The following is a 23780-nucleotide window of genomic DNA, read 5'->3' as shown; positions in this document are numbered from 1 at the left end:
CAGATGGATAGTGCAATATTATTATATTCAATTTACTACAGAGTGAGTTCATGTTGAGTTGTACATATGTCTTTTACTGCATGGTGACAATTTGGTTTCCGTGCATCGCTACTTTGCGCTTCAAGAGGATTTATTATACGTTACGTTACAGCATACGCTCTTTTCAGGAAAAGGACGTATAACGAGATGCGTACCGCTAACCTGTAACCTCACCTTCCTAATCTTTCTACATCTGTAATTTTTGTTTGAACAACAAAAAGTTTTTAAGAGGAAGGGAGACTTTATTATTTTATGTATCATACATCTGCAAAACGTATTGTTGAATCGTTTTTCCTTTCTGGAGCGATTTAGACCGGCGCATATAGTAATTAAAAAGGATTCCTTACCACCACATTGTTAAAAGATATTTGTCTAAATACATGATGATAAAGCGATACCATTTTACCATAATTAATAAGAATACTTTCAGTAAAAATAAAGAATACTCAAATAAGTCTAAATTAAATAAAATAAAATTAATTTATACTTTAAAATAATACTAAATTATTTTGATAAAATACTCTTCTGATAAAATTTTCAATTTCTGGATTATTTTTAAAAATCCGATTCTTTTCCATATATTACTCTCATTTTAATGTAACTCACGTAAAGACAGAAATCCAGACAGAAATTTTATTTATTTTTTTTTGTCTTCAGTCATTTGACTGGTTTGATGCAGCTCTCCAAGATTCCCTATCTAGTGCTAGTCGTTTCATTTCAGTATACCCTCTACATCCTACATCCCTAACAATTTGTTTTACATATTCCAAACGTGGCCTGCCTACACAATTTTTCCCTTCTACCTGTCCTTCCAATATTAAACCGATTATTCCAGGATGCCTTAGTATGTGGCCTATAAGTCTGTCTCTTCTTTTAACTATATTTTTCCAAATGCTTCTTTCTTCATCTATTTGCCGCAATACCTTTTCATTTGTCACTTTATCCACCATTAAATTAAAAATTTATCCATTAAATTTAAATTGTTAAATTTTTTTAAAATGCTGAACATTTTATTCCAGTCAACGTTATCGAATGCCTTTTCTAGGTCTATAAACGCCAAGTATGTTGGTTTGTTTTTCTTTAATCTTCCTTCTATTTTTAATATGAGGCCTAAGATTGCTTCCCTTGTCCCTATACTTTTCCTGAAACCAAATTGGTCTTCTCCTAACACTTCTTCCACTCTCCTCTCAATTCTTCTGTATAGAATTCTAGTTAAGATTTTTGATGCATGACTAGTTAAACTAATTGTTCTGTATTCTTCACATTTATCTGCCCCTGCTTTCTTTGGTATCATTACTATAACACTTTTTTTTAAGTCTGACGGAAATTCCCCTTTTTCATAAATATTACACACCAGTTTGTATAATCTATCAATCGCTTCCTCACCTGCACTGCGCAGTAATTCTACAGGTATTCCGTCTATTCCAGGAGCCTTTCTGCCATTTAAATCTTTTAATGCTCTCTTAAATTCAGATCTCAGTATTGTTTGTCCCATTTCATCCTCCTCAACTTCCTCTTCTTCCTCTATAACACCATTTTCTAATTCATTTCCTCCGTATAACTCTTCAATATATTCCACCCATCTATCGACTTTACCTTTCGTATTATATATTGGTGTACCATCTTTGTTTAACACATTTTATAATTATGAAAATATTAAGATTTGTTTACTTTTTTGGAATCTTCAAAAGAGAGATTTCCTATTTGACTGGTCAAAAAAATAATACCTGATTTAATTTTTTCGGTATCAGTCTAATTTTATGGACTATAAGACATTTTTAGATATATAAATTTATTAATTAATAATTTTTGATTAGATAAACAAATCAAAACTGTACAGGTTGTTTTAACTTATTTTTATATCTATTATAAATTAGTTTAGGGAGCAAACTTATTGTATAAATATCTATGTTTTCCTATACTGCAATGCAGTAAGGTAAGGTGTAAGGACATTTTTTAAAGAAATTATAAATTTTAATTATATACTTTTCTGGCATACATTCAAACACAAATTTTAAAAATAATTTATTTTACGCGAAAATTTTTCACAATTTTTTAATGTAAACATGCTTTTAGAATGTCGTGATAATTACCTACAAAATTGAGATTACCATGAATGGAAATTTACTGGAAAAAGAAGTAGAAGGGGTTTGGAGCGATCGTAATTTTCCTTGTGTAGCCTTCTATACAAAAATATCTGTGTATGTCCGTATATGTCTATGAAAACCTAAATTCACCAATCATCTTTGTGTCCTTTAACTTACAATTTTGGCCTATTGCTCGCACATGCGACTCCCTCCGGCGAACGGAATGCATTGTACCCTCCAATAACTAGAGTCCCATCAGGCGCATTCCTGCTAGACCGAAAGGCACTAGTACCGAAAAGCCTTGAGTGAATGACTGAAGGGAAATCGCGTCAGGAAGAATATGCAAATACCTTGCTACTTTCCTTAGGATTCCTCAAATGATAATTCAGTTGATCTGTAAGGATCAGTACGCAATCCAGAATTCCGTATATAAACAAAACAATATAAAACTCTCATTAAATAAACAAATACCTTCCCACACTAAGAAAAACCCAAAAGCAAGGGATTGATGTTTAGGCTCTGCGATGAATAGGGGGATATACACCCCCCTCAACCAATAACCTTGCATTCCACTCATTCTGTCTGTTTTATGACGCTTGCAGTACTTTTAATCCGTCCGAATTTCATGTACAGTATAATGATAATAATAAAAATTCTTTTTTTTTTATAATCCGTATCGTGCATAAACAATCTGGTTGTCTTGTCTTATTTCACAAGTCGATACTAAGATTAAATAAATAAATTCTTTAGGCTATAAAACGTAATGGCGACTAATGTAATATTTTTTTATAATTATAGTATATTAACGTATACATTTATAGTAGCTAATAAAGTGGGTATATAATTTCATGTTTGTTACAATCATCAAGATTAGAAACAAATAAATATTACAAGATAAGTACATTTTTTAATTGCCTCATTATTCAATTTAACAACTGCATATAATTTAAACGATGTCAAAAGACATATTCGGTATTAATGATAATTCGTTTTACAGCGTGAAATATTAAGACTGAAGTAATACGTAAAACATTTATTAAAAAAAGGAAATGAAAATACGAGTACATACATTTTTAATTTTAATTCTTATTTAAAGATATAAAAAAACGACCAAAAAAATTTATCTGAGCGTTTACCTCATTGTGGAAAATAAAACAGGAACACACCCATACACTTCATCTTCATATATATATATAATTATTTCGCGGTATAAAAATATTTTTATTTCATAACATCATTCTTTTATAACAAGTATAAATCCCAAAAAGGAAAATGCACAAAACAAACATTTTTTAAATGGTTTTTGAATGTTTTTTTTCTGACAGCTTTATCAATAACAACAGTTCTTTGCATTACGTACCAACAACGTTTCTATTTATTGAAAAATAAATTTAAATAAATAAAGAATATTAAAAATCGCAAAATTAACAAAATCCGTTTAGGATAATATATATATATATATATATATATATATATATATATTTTCTTTTTTTTTGATGATTTAGCCTACTTAGCAAAAAATTTAGAGTCAACGCTAAAATAAATAGTGTTTCGTTCCACGTCGAGCCGTCCGGTGCTGCGATCTAGTGGGTCCTAGCGCTCCACGCAGAGTTAAAATGGTACTAGCATTTACGTCAGAATCCGATCCGGAGCGGTCGTATGCACTCCTGTCCGGATGGACATGTTTGGATGAACGTTTAGTTTATTAGTATAAGTTATATGTTATTTAATTCAATCATATCCGTAAAGATATGTATCAAGTTCCATTTCATTAACCGTCAAGACGACGATTCATTAAACCATTATTCAAAAACCAACAAGGTGTTGTCTTCATTCTTCACCTATGAACATATACAATCCAACCTCGCTCTAAAATCTACCAACGTTTCATGGTCCTCACGGGCAGGATCTAACAAATAGAAATCTTAAAAATCTATTTATTAACTTTTATTTATTTATTAAGCAACAACAGGCTTACGCCAACTTACAGGTACTAATGGATGATAGAATTTTGTATTTTTGAAATATTCCATGGCTGACCGGGATTTGAACCCTGGACCTCCGAGTGAAAGGCCGACACGCTACCACTCCGCCACGGAGATCGGCTATCAGAAAAAGTGTACAAATTCCCAAAGATAAAACATAATATAAGATTAACTTCAAAACCTTACCAAAACGTTTAAAAACAGAAATAAAAAAATAGAAAAAGTCAATCAATTCTACTACTTTAGTGAAATAATAGAACTAACTAGAAAAGATTAGAAAAGAAAGCTGTTAAAGAAAGAATAATAAAACTAAATAAAGCTTATGCGTTAAATAAAAATTTTAAAAATCCTTATCTACAAATGCAAAATTTATACACTAAAGTACCACGTTAAAACCAGGGTTGTATGCTTTTGTATGCTTATCTCCCCGTAATAATAACAGTTTAATACAGAAAATAGAAAACTAAGACAAAACTTGTAGAAAATCTTCCCACCTACAAAAAACGAACAAAAATGAAAAATTATAAAACAAACTGAAAAATTATACAATAATACAATTAAATGGAAAAGATTCCAATTTTTACGGCTACCTTTATAGAATAAATAATAATTGAACGACTGATTAAATTTAATGGATTATTAACAAAGAAATATTTGATTAATTCGCAAATAAAAAAGTGGGGCTAAAATGATTTGAAAAAACTTATAAAGATTTAAAAATAGGAAAAGATATTAAAAGTAGAAAAAGATAAAAATTTCTAAACTAATTCGCTCACAAAAAAAGGAAGAGCAAAATGGACACAAGAAAGAAGAGAAAAACACTTAGAAAGAATTAAAAAAATGTAGGAAAACATTAACAGAGTAAATAAAGAAAGATGAAAGTTGGTTCATGGTCCTTCAGCTGGCCAAAATTAAAAAAAAAATTAAAATGCACATGCTAGCAAATAAATTTATCTAACTTATTTACTTTCGTAAACTTGTATTAATTTTATAAATCTCTATATTTAAAACTCTTATTTAAAATTTAAAGTGGAGGAAGAGTGTCAAGCAGCAGGGTTCTGTAATATTACAACATTGCGATAGACCTCGCGCGCGCGCGCTCAACAAGCTGAGACGCCTGTAACGCTAACACTTTACAGTAAAAACAATACACGTGAGTGTGCGCCCTTACACAGATTCAAACAAGCTCAGATGCGTGGAACAAAAGTTCAAACCACACACTTACCTGAGCCTAGCCCACATCTCACTTACTTGTCACTCACACACAAAAAAAAAAGAAAAAAGAAACTAATAGATATATTCGCCTACTCCATCCGTTAGTTAATAACTTGAGACCCACGAGATTTCATAACAACTTTAATTCAAATAATTTATGACCTTCCTATTATGAAAAATCAACTAGTGAAACCAATTTGTCTAATTTCACATGACATATGACTTCGTCTAATAAAATGAAGTGTGTTACTTTTCTCACGGCAAACATGCAGTAAAATCATACCCGATCAACCCATACTTTTGTAATAGAGATTATTATTGGTTGTATGCTTAGTGCTATTAGACACTATTTTAGACTACATCAAAAGAGGCACATACAAAGCAAAACCGCTTATCTTCTTTTTTTGTAGATTATAAATTTAATAATCTACTTTAATTCATTTGTTATATAAAAGATCTTTCCTCTTAAGTTTATATTTACTATAAAACTTACTTTGATAACAAATTACAATTTATAAAAAATACGTTTAAATTGTTCTTTTTCATCATATATATATCATGCTGTCCACTTGTGTAAAAAAAACCTTGAAAATTTAAAATCAACTAATAATAATCGTGTCTACCTCCGTGACGAAAGTGGTAGCGTCTCGGCCTTTCATCCGGCGGTCCTGGGTTCGAATCCCGGTCGGGTACGGCATTTTTCATACTTTACAAAATTCCATATCCCACACACAAGCTTCAAGCTCATGTGGCGGTATCATCATGCAGAAAAAAAAATAAAATCACTCCTTTTTTACTAATATAATAGTTCTAACAATTCAAAAATATAGTTGAAATATATTTGGAAAAAAATTAAACAAAATTATTCCATTCCCTAAATAAATAAAAGAGTGGACATAAAAAATATGCTTAATTATAAAACAATCTCAAATGTTTTTCTATACCTTCAAAGAAATCCCACGTTATAATAGCCCATAAATTAAAAATGAAATGTAATATAAATTAGAAATAACGTAAGATGGACCACTGAATGTAAAAATAGGATGAGAAAAGATTATGGAGGTAGAAGAATTTTGTTATTTTGGAAGGAGAATTACTAAAGATGAACAAAGCAGAAGCGATACAAAATGCCGAATAGCATAGGCGAAACGAGCCCTCAGTCAGAAATATAATTTTTTTACATCAAAAATTAATTTAAACGTCAGGAAAATATTTTTGAAAGTATATGTTTGGAGCGTAGCTTTATATGGAAGTGAAACTTGGACGACCGGAGTACCTGAGAAGAGAAGATTAGACGCTTTTGAAATCTGGTGCTACAGGACAATGTTAAAAATCAGATGGGTGGATATAAAGTGACAAATGAAGAGGTGTTGCGGCAAACTGATGAAGAAAGAAGCATTTGGAAAAATATAGTTGAAGAGGCAGACTTACAGGCCACATACTTATAAGTAGATAATAAAATGATTAATTTACTTTTTTAATCTTTGATGTTATCAATATCAATATTACATTTATTTTAATTAGGAAAAGTTTTTGTTAAAAGATTTGAAATACACTCCTTAAAAATTGTATGCAACAGAGATTTATTTTGTAAGGTTTTTTAACCACGCGTAGCTTTTAATATAATTTTAAGAAAATAAGAGAAAATTGAGTTAATTAATGTTACAGTTCAAAGTATAATATAATTTATATTTTAAAATTTTATATAAGTACAGACAGTATATAATAAAATGAGTAAAATCTAATCATAGTTTTCATTACAAAGTAAGAGAGAAAAGCTAATAAAGCGCATACAAACAACAAGGCATTTAATTTTGAGGTTTAGAAACTTCTCTTCACTCCCACATATAATACCTCACACCATACCATAATGCCCTTCATACCTTTATGAATTTCTCTTGACACACACACACACACACACACACACACACACACACACAATTTGCTACAGAGGAGTTTATTAACTAATCCTCTATTTGATAATTACATCTTTAAAAAAATAAAAGTACATTGATAAATTAATTAGTCAGGTCTCAAATATTTCAAAAATCTATAAGTCAATCGCTTTGTATACATGTTAATTGACCTTTACTAACATTAAAGTAATAAAATAATCCTTTCGGCTTAAATTAGAAATTATTCATTTATGTAAACCAAATTTTACAGATGCCAAATAGAGAGTTACAAGATTTATTCCGTCGACCTTTATAGTGCTAATTAAGTATTTCCGTTCAAGGATTTTCTTTTAATCTGATTTTTATTTTATGTTTAAAAATGTTAACTCCCACTTTTTATATTGTTTGACTTTTACTCTTACAATTATACTGAGGTCCTTTATTTTTGATTCAAGAAAGAATACATTTTATGCAAAAAAATTTATTTGACAATACGTACTACAACTTTGTCACTTGATCAGAAACCAATCATATGTTGTACTAGTTAATTATCAAAAATTTGCATGGTTTATGTTCCACCATACATATTGATTTGACTTCGGTATTGTTTAGCTGACTTACAAATATTGTAATTTTATAGATTCAAAAAGAAATAAGCGGAGAATTATATGCGTAATCATTGCGATGTTATTCACCATACCATAACTAGAAAAATACTTTTTGAAGAATATATATAATAACTTAAAACTTAATCATATAATTAAGGCACCATTAGATAATATTTCAATCATTTTAATATCACGTAAAAAAAAATTCACTTTCAGAAGACTTTTAAATCAAAAAGACCACTAAAAAAACTGTTTTGATCTATCGTATTAGAATTTTGAATCCACGATAAGATTCTATGATTTACATAACACTTTATTTATTTTTCAGACTGAGATATTTGCGATCAGTAGAAAATCCAGTCATTGATAACCTACGGCATAGCATACGCTACGACACAAATTCAAAGAGAATAAAAATACTAATTTTTTGGGTGTGAAAGGGAATTTTTAATATAACAAATATAATAAATCATTTTTTTTACTTTGGCCACTCAAAGAGAATAAAGAAATTTATAAAAACACAGGTAATCCTAAAGTACGAACAAATGATTAAATAAGATAATTAATAAAAGAGAGAAAAGAAAAGTTCCTTCTAAACAATTTTAAAGAATCTTAAGCGGACTCAATAGACAATTACTAATAGTGTTATGTGGGAGTTTTATTTTATTACAGAAATATGATAAAACGTATCACATCCTCACTGTAAAGCTTTTAAAACTTTATTATTGTTTACTTTTTTTGTGATTTTACATACTTGATCTCAATATGTACTATTTCTACCATACGGTGGTCTATCATTATAACCGTGCGAAATACCCACACATTATCAGAAATTACATTCGTGTTTTCTCGATTAAAAAACTTCCCAGAATAGAAAAAAAAAATATTTCATTGGCTGGAAATAGAGTAAATATACACAAAAAAATACATATCTTATGATCGAATATATTCAAGAAAAGGGTGGGGATAATTTAATCCTATATTTTACTTAAAAATGAAGTTTATAAAACAAAGAAAAATGAAACTCATCTATGATGAGTCTATATATATTTGCAGACTACTGTAGTGAAAAGATAGCATCTCAGTTTTCATCCGAAAAGTCTGGAGCTCGTATCCAGGTCACGCACCCCATTTTTTCCTACGTTATAATAATTACGATTATATCCTTATATCCATGTACAAACTTCAAGTTTATGTGGTGAATTAATCATAACAAAAGTACATTCATACATACATACATACATACATCACATATATATATATATATATATATATATATATTTTTTTTATATAGATCAATTTAACCTACGCGTAAATGTACCCACCACAATTATACACGTGTAAGCTATACGAAACAGTAAGCGTGTGGTTTGCGTGACTGTACATTTTATTCAAAAAAATGAATATTCATAAAATCTTCTATCTTTTCCTGCACGTTCGTGTCAATGCATCAAATTATGCTATTATAAAACCCTTCAATATAGTGTAGTAAATGCGTATTAATACGTATTCCCAAAACACTAATACATACCCGTTCAGAACTAAATTCCAAGTAACACAAACTGTGATTCATTAAAACAAATTCAAAACAGTAAACCAACTCTTTCGTTAATATAATTATGGTTTATAATAGAAAAAAATCAGTTCAAAAATAAATGGAACAGCTAAGATTATTTTTAATGTATTTATTTCTAATTGATAAAGAATTAGCCATTATTGCCCTGTTAACACTAAGATTTCGAACAGGCGCCTCAGTACTATCCATAACAATTTAAAATTTAGTTTTATGATACGTACATACTTTCGTGTTCGAAGTGACATCGTGTTCAATTGTGTCTACAACCTCGTATTTAATTGCTGATAATTTAATTTTCTTTTAACTCACTTTTTTTGCTGTCATATTAAAGATAATTTATGCCCTTTAAAGTATGCCCTTTATTTTTATACTAGTATTATCATTATTAATAAATAATGATATTCTATTTATTTATAAAGCAAAATACAATGATCATAGATTTTGAATGTTGTAAAATTATTATTTTTTTAAATTAATAATTTTTAAAGGTGCAAATAAAAAGGTTATTGAAATAAATGAGACAATTTAAGTAACAAGAGTTTGCCAGAAAATCGTTTATAAAAATTTACTTAAAATTTACAGGCAGATGGCCGGCAGTTCGATTGTTAAACAATCATCTTCAGTAGACGACCTTGAGGAACAGTATATATACGGAAAAAAAAAGTTTTTTAGCGGAATTGTGTTTTCCAATTAATTTTTTTTAAATAATTACTTTAAAAAGCAATTAATTGATACATACATCAAAATTTACTTTCGATGTACGGTAATTGCATTACAATAACGAAAACGGAGCTATAAATGATATAGAAACATACCGTAAATTAATTAAAATATAGAAGCAATATTACAGAATTAATAATTTTAACTAATGAAATACTGTAAAATAAATACTTTCGAAGGGAAACGTATGAAATTAATTAGGTTACAATTAGATATCAATTATTGCTGAATACGGATTAAATCTGATACATTTTTATGGTTTAATTATCTAAGTTAGTGATAAACATACAAACTAAGAAATGAGTAAATCAGGAAGTGTTTGTGGTACAATCAGAAGAAATTTCTTAAATAAGGCAGAATAATCTTACTTGAATAAATAGAATATGAAATAATGGAATAAGAAAGGATATTGTTTTTCTGTATTCATCCTAAAATAAATAATTATAAAATGAGAAAAACCTGCAGCAAATAAATGAAAGTGATAAAACAAAACAAGTCTAAATGTATGCAACTTTTGGGAAAATTAAATAAAAAAGATTAAGCAAAAGCTAAAGAAGAATGGTGAAAACGTCAAGGATTACTTACATTAGTTAAATGTAAATTATGATGATGATTAATCAAGCAGTTATTTTTTAGACGCTATCATTTTTTACTTGAACAAATACACAAAGTGAAGTTTCTGAAATTTATTTTCCCGGTTTACACTGTTAAAGTGTGTGTATAAATCCATCAAAGTAACAAAGCAAACGTTTTTCTATATAAAACAAAAAAAAAACGTTTAACTAATTGTTATTTTTCTGGAAATAAATATTTTTATAGAATTACCCATATTAAATTACTAAGTAATAATTACTTAAAAGTTACTATGTGCCTCCATAAAATATTTCATTTTAGATTCCTTTTATAAAAAAGAGCATAGAAAAAAGTTCTGCTTAGTACAAAAAAAAAAGAAGATAAAAGGTAATAATAAATGTCTATGTGAATAGAAAATGAATGGAAAAAACTGTGGTGATACTTATGTGAGGTAGCGGTGAGTTAAAAGTAAAGAATGAGACATGGAAGTAGAAAGAAGGGATTATATTTCTTTTGAACTGCAAACTGTATGTTATCTTAAATCCAATTCAGAGCGATTTAACTCTGCGTGTGTAAGCACATGTGCGTGTGACCATCCAGTATAATACATGAACAGCACAAAAGTAATCTGCTTATATGAGTGAATTATGTAAATGAATAAGAATGTTTTGTACTTGCTGTATAAAGTAACTGCAATAGTTTAGTTTTAGTTTGCCGGTTGGCTGTCTTTGCTAAGGTATCATATAGTAATATCCGCATAATTATGCTACGAAAAAATATATATTTATAAAAACGTAAACTGTTCTAATGTTTTATTCCTACGCAGACACACACATCATAATGATCTTTAAATACGTTTTTAGCAGATAAAGAAGAGCTCAACAAAAACATAAACTTAATTATATTTAAGCTAAAAAAGAAAGGCGATATTACAAAAATGATTTTATTCTCTTTGTTGTATTAATGATACTTCGGTACTTGCCTGGACGTCCCACAGATTTGAAATTGGTTTCATTTACTTTTTTTAAGAGAAATATTTTTAATGAGACAGAAAGATCTGAAAAAGTACTTCTATCTATCAATGTAGATCTATGTTTAGAATCGAACCTGAGATATGTAGTTCATAAGTTAGTGGTACTACTAATTGAGACGGTTACATGTTCTGTAAACTTCAGTCAACAGTTATTATCAGGGGAAAACGTAAGTTTCCTCTCTAACTAAATATCTCGTTGTATAAAGTAACGGTAAAATATTGTCTATAAGAGTAAAATTTGAGATTTCATCCCGTTTAAAATTTAGGTAATTTAATAGAAAAAATCCCTTTCGGCACGCCGGAAAACGGAGATAGATTTCACCGGTGTAAAGTAGGAGACAAAAAGATTTCCACCTTAAAGTTACGAAAAACTTCAAACTTACTCAATACGACAATGGTTGTATGCGAAAAAAGTTTCACATGTTTGGCATACGACAAATCCCATCTTCTTACAATTCCAGCAACATTTTGGGCATCCCTTGCCGTAACGGTTGGTCATATCAAAAACTGTTTCAGACAAAAGTTTTAGGTAATGTTTAAAGTACTAACGAACATTTTAATAGATTCAATACTGTGCCAAACGGTGTTTGGCATTGGTGGGAGGTATGAATATTTTTTTCCTCAAAACCCCATTTTTTCTACCCCCTGGTCAAATGGTTGGTGATATCAAAAAACTTTACTCAAATACGTTTTAGGCCATTATCTAATGAATGGTTGGAACTTTAAACGAATTCGTCACTTACTTAATAAGAAAATTATAACGATATTTTGTTTTTTCGAAAAATCCCCTCCATTTCCAACCCCATGGTCCGATTTTGGCCGTTAATAAACTCTACCGAGATTTTGGGACGAGTTACTTTTAAGGAACAATTTGAAAGTGACTGGCATAAACTTACGACAGTTATCTTATCCACAAGAAAATGAAATATATAAATTTATGTATAAACATTTGATCTGACGGTGGTTTTGGGGTCTAAGGGATGTGAAACGCGAAGATATGTCGAAATTTTTCGGAAGTCGAATCGTGTACCCGTTACAACAATAGGTACTTTCTTATGAAATTTACCTAAAAAGGTAAAAATACTCCGTACCCCACTCAGCCGTATTGAATTTTTGTTTTTATAGCCAGGAGAAGTAAAGAAATTAGAATGCAGTGTTAAGTCACTTTGATATCACTGGGTTTTAACGACGCAATTACGATTTATATCTTAGATAAAAGATATTTTTTATGAAATTATTGTAATTTATGATAATAGGAACAGAAAACTAACTTGGCATGCAGTCTTTTAGTACTTTTTTTTAATGGGAAGTGCAGGTTCGACTTGCTATGACCGAATGGACATTTTTAGCGTATGAAAAATGCCAGCTTGACCTAACCGGGATTCGAATCCAGGACCTCCGGGTGAAAGGATGAGACGCTACCACTCGCGCCACGAAATTTTTACACGTGCAGTGTTTATCACTTTTTACAATTTACTTTTGAACGAAGTGTACTTTCCTAGTTTGTAGAGTTGGTGAAAGGCAGGGCATGATGACTGTATCTTAGATAACTGATACTATATTAAATTTGATTAAAATCAAGGATTTTCAAGTTTCTTAAAGTGAAATTTAGTCCATTTCAAAAAATGTAATATAAGCTCATATAATACAACCTATTATCTATCTTATAAATATGTATATAAATGGTCTCTGTGAGTCTGTATTTCTTTCTTGAAAAAATGATTTAAACCGACTGAGCCGAAATTTTGCATGAGCATAGTTTTTATACCTCGAAAAAGTATCGGACTTTTGCCTTTACGAAATATTTCACCGTTTTTTTTAAGATAGTGGCCGTTTAATGACTTGCAATAAGTGCATTATCTTCCTTGCCGATATTCAACTTTACTATGGCCAAATCAAATTCAGACACCACTTGAGGTATTTTAAATTAAATTTTCTACAAAAATGTCTCATAATCTTTTTCGATACATAAAAGTAATCGCGATTCCGCGAATCGGTTAATTTGAAAGTTGATGAAATTAAGCTAGATGGTTGTGGTCGGAAAAATCCATACGAAGGCGATAGTGATTTGTGTAAATACAATGTAGACCATGTCTGTCCAGGCATTTGCATAGGAGGTATCCTGACACGAGGCAGAACTGATGATTGTGATGTATTCTGAGGTTTAGAGGGTTAAAGACGACTTCCGGAAAGCCCATCTAGGCTATGAACGGTGGGGTGGTGTGGCGACCGGGATCGTCACAAGATGGGTGTGTGTGTGTGTATGTGTGGTGTGTGTGGTCTGTGTGTGGTGTGTGTGGTCTGTGTGTGGTGTGTGTGTGTGTGTGTGTGTGTGTTGTGGTGTTGTGTGTGTTGTGTGTGTGGTGTATGTGGGTGTGTGTGTGTGGTGGGTAGTCATTAGACTAAAAAACATAATATCAAAATAAAAAAAAACAAAAAACAAAATGAGAAAAGAAATACGGTCACCTGCTCGTGTGTTTGTCGGGTAACGTGTAAGAATCGTGAAAAATCCTTTTTTTACGCGTAATTAGCTATAACTACTATTTTTAAGATGGGAACTGACTATTATGAAACCCAAAGGCTTTATATGACTCAAGTTTCGAGCCCTGTGCTGATCAAACTGTTACTCTGAAGAAATTACATTACACTTACAGTTTTTTATAAACTGAAAAGCTTGTTATTCATTATACGAGTATTATTTCTTACAGGCATGAGGACAAGGAACACAATGGAGGTCCGGGTAGACAGGAAGGGCTCGCTTCGCACGCCCTGACCTTCTAGTATAAATACACACACACACACACATATATATATATATATATATATATATATATATATAAAATGCTAAAAAATACAAATACGTTGGTAGAAAAAAAATACATAAACGCTAGTTTTTTAAGTGTGTTAACAGCAATAAACAATGGAAATGTAATAAAATAAACGGATTGTTTATTTTAAGAGATAAAATTAATTGCTTTGTAAAAAAAAATAATGATAAATCTACATTTAAATTTTATCTGATTACACAATAAGTAATGAACGACAGAAATTTGTTAAGTGGTTGCTTTTAAATGATGAGTAATGAAGTTACCAGTGTATACGAGGTGACAAAGCGGATTCCATTTTGATATTAAGTTGAGCTGAGTAATAGCAGTGTTCCTCCTTCTATTAATTGTAGTATCTTTACCATTATCATCACAAGATCATTGTAATGGCATCTACGTCAAAAAGTAATTCAATTCATGCCATATAATATGATTTAATGCACCTTAATTACTTACACAATCAACTAATAATGGATTTAATTTTTGTTGTTTATTAGTAATTATATTAAAACTGAGTAATTTTTTAAATAAACTAATTACATCAATTTTTTTATAAATAAATGTAATTACTATAATGTAATAAAATTAAATTTAGAATGAGTAATAAACGTAATTAATAAAGTCTAATTCCGTAGAGTCACGACCTATCAATAAACCGTCTACATTACACATCAGTATCAATTATTAGTATCAGTATTAATTATTTCATAATATTTTATCATTAATATTACAAGATTAACTCTGAATTTAAAGTTAAGTACAAAAATATACGAGCATTAAGTCGATATAAACATTATATTGATTCCAGATTACAAATCAATCGTTTGGTTCGGTTGATTACCAGGAACAGGAACTTTGTATTATTTATATTTACTTTTAATTTAACTGATCTGTAGTATATTTATACGTGAGAACGCTTAGTGTTTTTAGAAGTAATATGTTTTATATAATATTTTATGAATTACAAATTTGCTGTACTATCCTAAAATCATCATCAGATTTCATAAAGAATTTAAATGAAGTCTAATTGATCCGTTAATAATATTTTTATTTGCAAGAAAAATAAATAATTTTGGTTATAATTTTTTTTTTTGGTTGTATATATAAAAGTATCGTTTTATCCCTAAAGGGATTAAATAAACTAATGTGAGTTCTATATTTTTAGAATTGGATTAGCCAAAGGAAAACGTGTTTGTGATAATGGAAAAGACGGTTGCACTTAAGCTGTTAAGGTAGCTTGCTCCTTAACAGCCTGCTCCTTATATTTATATATCTAATTTACGTTTTAACTTAAGAGAACAAAAGTTTTAAGCACATAATTTTATAAAAACAATTAAATAATAGAACAATAACCATAAGTTTTTATAAAGTAATAATATATCTAACTTACTCAACCAACCAACAAACAAACACAACAGAGAGAGAAACACACTTTTGTTCATGTTTACATTTTAGTTTGTATTTTATAAAATTTAATAATATATTGTACTTCACTGATAAAATGTTAGTTATCTAATCTTTTTGCTGGAGTTAAATTCCTAAAACTAGGTAGTTAAATTAGATAATCTAAAGAATAGTTCTCTAAACTACCCAGCCTAAAAGGATGCGAATTTAACGTGACAAACCTCTTAATAATCATAGATTAAATAACCTAATCCACTCTAATAGAATGTAAAACTACATTTTGTTAGACCATTAAACTGTTAAAGTTACAAAATTAAAAATATCTGTTGATAAAAATGACAAAATGGAATAAAAATTTAAAAAAATAAATTAATTATGATTTAAAATTTAAAAGGAATACAGAAGTACAGGATAAGAACAATAGTAATTCTTTAGCAATAAGTTTACCTGCACTAATGGTTAGTTTAAATGAGCTTGGTCGTAGTCCATAGCATATAATTATTTTAAGTATCTTTGAAATCAATATACATGATACTTAAGCCGCTATTTCATATTTATATTATATTATATAGATATGATAACATACCAGCTTGCCATTCGCAGACAAAGCTCCGAATGAAATTATAATGAGTTTATAAATTTATTATAACGATATTGTAACGAAATTCATTCGACGAAATTACAAAATTTATTACAACGAAATTGTAAAATATACACTTTATGCTATTAATTGCAATTATTTTTGCACTAACAACAAAGAAACTTTTACGTATTACAAAACTGTAGTTTTATGTTATAAAAGAAATACAGTACATAAAAAAATAATCAAAAAATCTTAATTAATATCTTTTTTTTAAGTTTTATCTTAAATACTAACGATGAAAACTTTTTTAATTATTTTTCATTCACAGATTTAAAAAAAAAAATTATAAATTAAATAAAATTAATAAAAGAAAAATACTAATTAGACCAGAAGAAAGATTGTTTCGTACTTTCTTTATTAATTAAACTTATAATTTATTTGAAAGAATAAGGAATAAATATTAATTTTCTTATTAAATAACAACCCTAGTGCAAACAGTTTTTTATTTGCGCTCCGATACTCAACCTACCTCCAAAAGTTCCGAGTGGAAAAAATTACTGAGAATTAGAGTTATAAAGTTCATAAGATATTACATAAAACTGTTTAAGCTCGTACTGTAATTCAAGGTAAATAAACCTACATAAAATATGAATGAGTATTTAATTCAATTTATTACTTATTTTTAAGATTAAGAAAAATGAAAAAAGGGAAACATATTAATGTAAATTAATTTCATAAATTTTCAACGAACTAAATTACTTTAACCTAATTCTTTCATATAAGAATTATTGTATTCCAGATAATATAGTGCCCCAAATATTAAAATCAGGGAAAAATATATATATATTTTTTTTTTAGAGTAAGAATATTATGATAATAAATAACCGTCGCAACCATTACTCTAAAAACATGTACATTATCCACCAATCCACGCGCGAATATACAAAAACACAAACACAAAATACCAATTCGATTTATTTTCATATTTTCTATACATATTTAGAGAATTCATTTTTAGCAATTTCATACCCTTTCATCGGGGAAGAAAGTAAAGTAGTTGTTTTGATAAGGTAATTCTAATTTCATAACCTTAGTATATATTTAATGTTTTAAATGATTATTTATAATTTGCTAACAGTTTAGTTAATTAGTTATGTATTCATCATAAATCGGTGTGGTTACAATGATTTTAATTAAAAAAATAAATTCTTTTATTAGAACTTATTAGAATGTCTGCGGATTTATATCTCGAAAAAGTTTTAAAATTAAAATTTGATAGCTCTCACAGTTTTTTTCACAGTTAATTACTTTAGTAATACGTGAACTTATATAAACTAAAAAAATAAAAATAAAAAACATAGAAAAGTTATAAATCCATCCCTGTTAAAAATACAAACAATTTATAATATGAAATATTATTTTTACTTGGCTAGAATTGCACTAAAATTGGACTATATGATCACTTAGAAGCGTATATCATTACACTACATTTTGTAGTTTGAAATTACACTTTGTTTAACAAAAATGAAATACATCACAAATAAGCAGAATTTTTATTTTTTTTTTATAAATAAAAAGTACGTTTCTATCAAAGCATGAATAATAAAAAATAGAAATAAACATCTTTAGGAACAGCTTTTTTTTTATATAAATGCAACAGGATAGAAGGAATTTAGTTTAGAGTAATTTATTTTTTCAGTAAAAATTAAATCATTTTTATATTACGTTTTATGTAATAAAGTACAAAGTATATTAATGATGGAATATAGGATGTGTTTTTTATTTTTACAAACTAACTTAAAATTAAGAAAAAAAAATCTATATTTGTAAAATCACTTGGATTTAACAATTAAAAATTATTTGGCAAAGATTTATATTAAAAAGTGATACTTCTATCTAATCTTTCATTTTCCATAAAGATATAGTAATTTTTTATGAAAAAAATTATTGTTATCGGAGACTTGGTTGATTGGATTAATTTTAATCATTGACGGATTTAAATAAATTAACTGATTTCGTTTATTTATATATTTTTTTTTTTTTTTTTTTTTTTTTGTTGGACTATGGCTGAAAGTCTCCGCTCAGCCTGGAGATGCGCCCCCCTCTCCGGGTGAGATTTTCACTCCGGTTGGGGGGAGGAGCTCCGATAGGGAAAGGACCTTTCGGGTCATCGTCCGTGAGGTTGAGTCAGAGAGTTGTGAAAGTGATAGTCTTGTGGAAATGGCGGTCGAGGAGATCAGGCGTGCGGAGCGGCTCCTGAGTAAACCACGAGAAAGGAAGAAGAGAGAGGCATCGATCCCGTGGCAGCGGAGGGCTGCGGGTGTGGTGGTTTTAGTTTCTGAAGGCGATGTTGGTGGCAAGCCGTCTGAGGGGGATATTCAGCCTCCTGCAGCGGGCTATCGTACTGTTGTAGGTGTTGAACCGAAATTTTTGAGGGCGACCGGGAAACGACGACTGCGTCTTTCTCACCCGGTTACGGAGGGGAAAAAGAAATCAAAGGCGGGCAGTAGGAGTTCCTTCACCTCATGGGAGGAGGCCTCGGACCTGGATCGGGAGTATGCCTCTCCGATGGAAAAGGAACAGCTCAAGAAGGAGGGGGTGACGAGTGGTGACTTCTGATTCTGGCTAGCGGAGGTGGTGTCTAGCTAATAATATGGCTATTCTTCTCCGCTACGTTAGGCAGCTTAGTTCTCTAATTAGCCAACATGTAGATACGAATGCAGAGATTAGGGAGTGTTCCCATAATATGGATCGTATTTCTCGGATGGTGGGACTGTTCCTGGACGTGTTGGAGGATACATCTGAGGAGCCGAAGAGGGCACGGTAAACTCAGTTGGACCTTGTGGATGAAGCTACGCAAACTTATTTTATTGTTTATGATGTGGCCACTCAAACGACGGATGGAGGTTCTTGTGGTATAGATATGCGGAAGACACTGTAGAATGGGATAGTTGACAGCGAATTGCCCGGCTGATCCATCAGAGATGGTCCAGGGAGGTAATTACGTCCACTGCAGTACTGGAGAATGTCAGTGGAGCTGACGGCCTTGCGTGGGTGGTCGAGGTGGCACGAGGGGCAGTAGCGGGTTCGATGTTTCTATTGGGCTCACTGTCGGCTGGTCAGGTTGTTGCTGGCAATACCCGTGCGATGGATTTGGCCGGTGGATCAGTGGAAGTAGGCGGACAGAATTATTTGGTGTTAATAATGCGAACTCATCGGAGGGTGAGGAATGTTTGGTCAATCGCTTGATGGAATCAACGCGGATAAATTGCTGAAGGACGGCCGCATCCGCATTAAATGGGTATCTTGCCGGGTTTCAAGGAGTCAGCTGAGGAGCGTTGCTATAGATATTAGGTCATTGCTATAGATATTAGGATTGGTCACCGGGCTGGGTCCTGCGATGGTCCCGGTAGCTGAGGACAAGTTTCAACTGTGGGACTGCGGGTCCCGTTAAAGCCCTTCAGGGCTATGAACGGGGGGGGGGTGATCGGAAGCGTCACAAGGTGGGTGTCTTCTACGGGGTTCGGATGTGGGATTTCGGGGCAAAAAAAGGATTACCCAACGGAGGTCAAACGTACAGTTTGTAATTTTCGGGGACATTCTCTCGGAGGACGCAGCTGCAGGACCAAGACCAAATAATTAGATGCTTTTCCTGTGTTTTGGAGAAGACCTTGTTGGGACAGCCCTATCCAGGAGAGGTGGACCGCTTAGGTATCCCGCTGCCGGTGACTGGACAGGGACTCCCTTAGTGTTCCGAATGGACTTCGATGAGAGGGGCAAAGTAAGATCGTTGTCCCTGTGGGTGATCCCTTTGGGATTCCTCATTTGCGGCGTGGCGTCAAGTTCCGGTGGAGGATCTCTACGAGGTCCCCTCATTTGACAGAGTCCCGGCTGTCTGGGGGGAACGTCAATTGTCGAGTAGGCATGGCACCGCCTGGAGTTGTGTTCATATATGGTTTTGGTTCTGGCTCCAGGCGAGGGGGGATAAAAACTGATGAAAAAAAATAGATTTACAATAAAATGCAATTACTGCTACCTAAACTGGAAAAAACAAACACAGAAGGCCGTATAGTATACTGCAGCACATTTCTTAAATAAGTAACTCAAATTTTAATATTCTGTAATAGGTGAACAGTTGTAAATCATCTAACTTAAGAATATAACTCAAAAAAAAATGTAGGATGTAACTTAAAGAAGTATAGTTCGATAAAAATACAATTATGCTACACTTCAGCGCAGAATACCGTAGATCATGATCACTGTTTTGTTGTTAGCATTGGGAAACGAACTTATTCTTTTTTAACAAACGGTTGAGACGGATAGCTTAACGAAAGTTCTTCTTTCCTTTACAACCTTTATCCCATCCCTTTGTTTATTAAAAAGTTATGATACTACGTACAGAGTATACAGCAGTGTTATTAAAATACATAATAAAAAATAAAATAAATTCCAAGTTTTATTTAGTACCGAAGTAGCAATTTAAAAATTTGGCCATGATTTTCAACAGATTATTGGAAAGTTAAAAAAGAAAAAATGTAACGCCGCAGCTTAAATATATTTAAGCACAATTTTGTATGTATATATGTATTGTATGTACGTATCTCTTGATAATGCATGAAACGTTTAAACGGCACTACCAAGAAAAAAGGGGAGAAAACAGGATATGTTTATGAATAATTTTCTATAATTCCAGGAGGAATACTTTTTCAAAAAAATAGCAAGTAATAATAAAACAGAATGAGGTTTAACGAAGTGGTAAATTTTATTTTTCCTATCGATTCTTAAGATAAAACTCTCAGAAAGCAAAGTTTCTTTTATGGCACATACTAAAATACATTACGTAGGAACGTTCTGAACTTAACCTAGTAGAATTTGAATGGAAAAAAATAACCTAAAAAATTTGAATGGAATCGCGTACTATGTACAATTTATAAAAATGTAACACAAAGTACATGAATAAAGTAGTTTTTATAAAAACATTCTACAGTTCAAACATAAAGTTTTTTATTTCTTTTGTGACAATAGTAATGCATACAAATGTTAATGATATAATAGTATTAATTATTTACCGTATAGATTCAATATTTTCATTTGAATTACAAATAATTGACGTCATTCTTGCTGCACAATAAACATACAGGAAAACTCAATTATAACCACAATTTTTGTAATTGAGATAAAAATTAAGTAATATTTTCTTTTAATTGAATAAGTATGACGTTCAAGTTACTACTATCTCCAGAACCAATTATGTAATCTTAAATAATGATTTCAAATGGATTAATATAAAATAATGACAGACAAATGAAGTCAAATAATAATTTTTCTATTAATATTTAATTAATTAATAAAGTTATATAATAAGTCTAATTTAATTACTCTATAAATAAAAATAAAACAATACGTTCCGTGAGGCAAAAAATAATAGAAAAATTTAATCAACAAATAAATATCCCCAGTACGTAATTAATATAATGAAATCTATTTCTTTATAAATATTTATAAAAAACATGAAGATTTATAACAAAGTATTTTTTGAATTGCTTAAATTTTCATTTTAAAATAGTGTATCTTAATTAAATAGAATTCCAGTACAAAAAAAATAATATAAAATTTTGTATTGGTTCATGCGTTATTTTAAATTTTTTAAGATAAAAAAAAAATATTATAATTGTAATTTTGAATTCCGTCGGAAACTTTAAATTAACATCATAATCAATTTGATCGAAAAAATGTAGATCATTTTTATTTTTAAAATAAGATAACATGTTTATTCTAAAGAAAAAATAAATCTCTATGCATAATTCCAGTCCTTGAAATTTTTGTAATAAAACCTTTGAGATCACGTTAATAATCAATGTTCCAAGTTTCACTTGTTCACTTAACATATTTCGAAAAATCTTTTTTTCCAAAAAAAAAGTAAAGAATAATTACTACTATTTCTATAAATAAAGAATCTCTGGTTTTATACAGAATTTAACAAACTATGGTCTACAATTTAATTAATAAACTTAGAGTAAAATAAAAAATAATCATAACTGATTTTAAAAAAGGATTTGATTGTAATTAATTGAAAAAGACTAAAACCATTGTCAAAAAAGAGAAAAGAATTAAATTAACATTAGCGTAAGTACAGTTTCCAGCAGAGACAAAGAATATCACTCACTAGTAACTATTGATTGGATACTTCCACTATATAATCTCATGGTGTTTTTTTAGGTAAACCATAAAAAATAAGTTAATTGAAAACCAACGTAAGATTAAGCATTTACTAATCCACGAGAAATGCAAGATACTATAGTAGAATAACGATCTCGGAGAAAATTGTAAGAGTTGTATATGTAGCAGGAAGTAAAGAGCGAAAAATACATGTAATCGCTGAGATCAACTGTAAATAGTAGGTGAATTAGTAAAAAAATAGCAACTGCCATTTTGGAATGGAAAACTTTAAAAAAATTACATATAATTTAATTACAGATAAATATTACTGACTAAAATTTTTACATAGATTATTTTAAAATTAAATATAATATTTTTATAAAAGAAAAAATAATTACCTATATTAACGACACCATTGTTGGTAACTTCCCAACATGATTGCAACCGTAGTATACTGAGCGAGGCACTCTGCTTTGTTGAAAAGAAACCCAGGGCGGCATCAGTTACATGGTAAGCTTGTAATGAGAATTCGTATAGAGATGGTAACAACTGAGCGACAGCGCCGACCGCTTCATCAGCAACGTTTATACAATCAGTTAATGTTAATGAAACGATTCTAGGCGTCAGACATGCCCATAAGCCAGCCTCTGTTACTTCGTTACAACCTGCAAGCTCCAATTCAAATACTGCCTGCAAAAGAAATGAAAAAAAAAATTATTAAAAGTGCAGATGATTAAAAAGCTGTTAATTAATATAATTTGTTGTACTTGGAGTGTAAAAAATTACAAAACATATTTTTCATCAGATCTTTGAATATCATCAGATCTAATATTCTAAAATCTAATGTTCGGGATCTTATACTAGGGTAAATTATGAACACATATTAAGATGTTATTTATTCCTGTCATTTTTGTTATTTTGTTTTACGAAATAACAAAAAGATGTATGCTAATCGCATACGTTGAGGAAAAGGAACTGTAATACTTTTTATAGGTCAAAATCTTGTAATATAAATAAAAATATTGTTTCTCTTCCGTCTGGATAAATTGTTAGCTTTTCCATGTAATAATTCGTAATT

At 30.2% G+C, this 23780-nt stretch overlaps 1 protein-coding gene across 1 annotated transcript in view; it reads right to left on the bottom strand.

Moving 5' to 3' along the window:
* Nucleotides 1-23780, bottom strand: part of LOC142326205 (uncharacterized) — a 385017-nt gene that overhangs the window by 248416 nt on the left and 112821 nt on the right. Inside the window, exon 2 of the mRNA XM_075368490.1 lies at nt 23101-23392. Within this exon, the coding sequence (XP_075224605.1) occupies nt 23101-23392 (292 nt within the window). The remainder of the gene's footprint in view (nt 1-23100; nt 23393-23780) is intronic.

This window comes from Lycorma delicatula, chromosome 6 (genome assembly GCF_047948215.1).
Source record: "Lycorma delicatula isolate Av1 chromosome 6, ASM4794821v1, whole genome shotgun sequence".
NCBI classification, from domain to species: domain Eukaryota; kingdom Metazoa; phylum Arthropoda; class Insecta; order Hemiptera; family Fulgoridae; genus Lycorma; species Lycorma delicatula.
The sequence above is the reverse complement of the archived record's forward strand: the minus strand, read 5'-3'. Positions and strand labels throughout refer to the sequence as shown.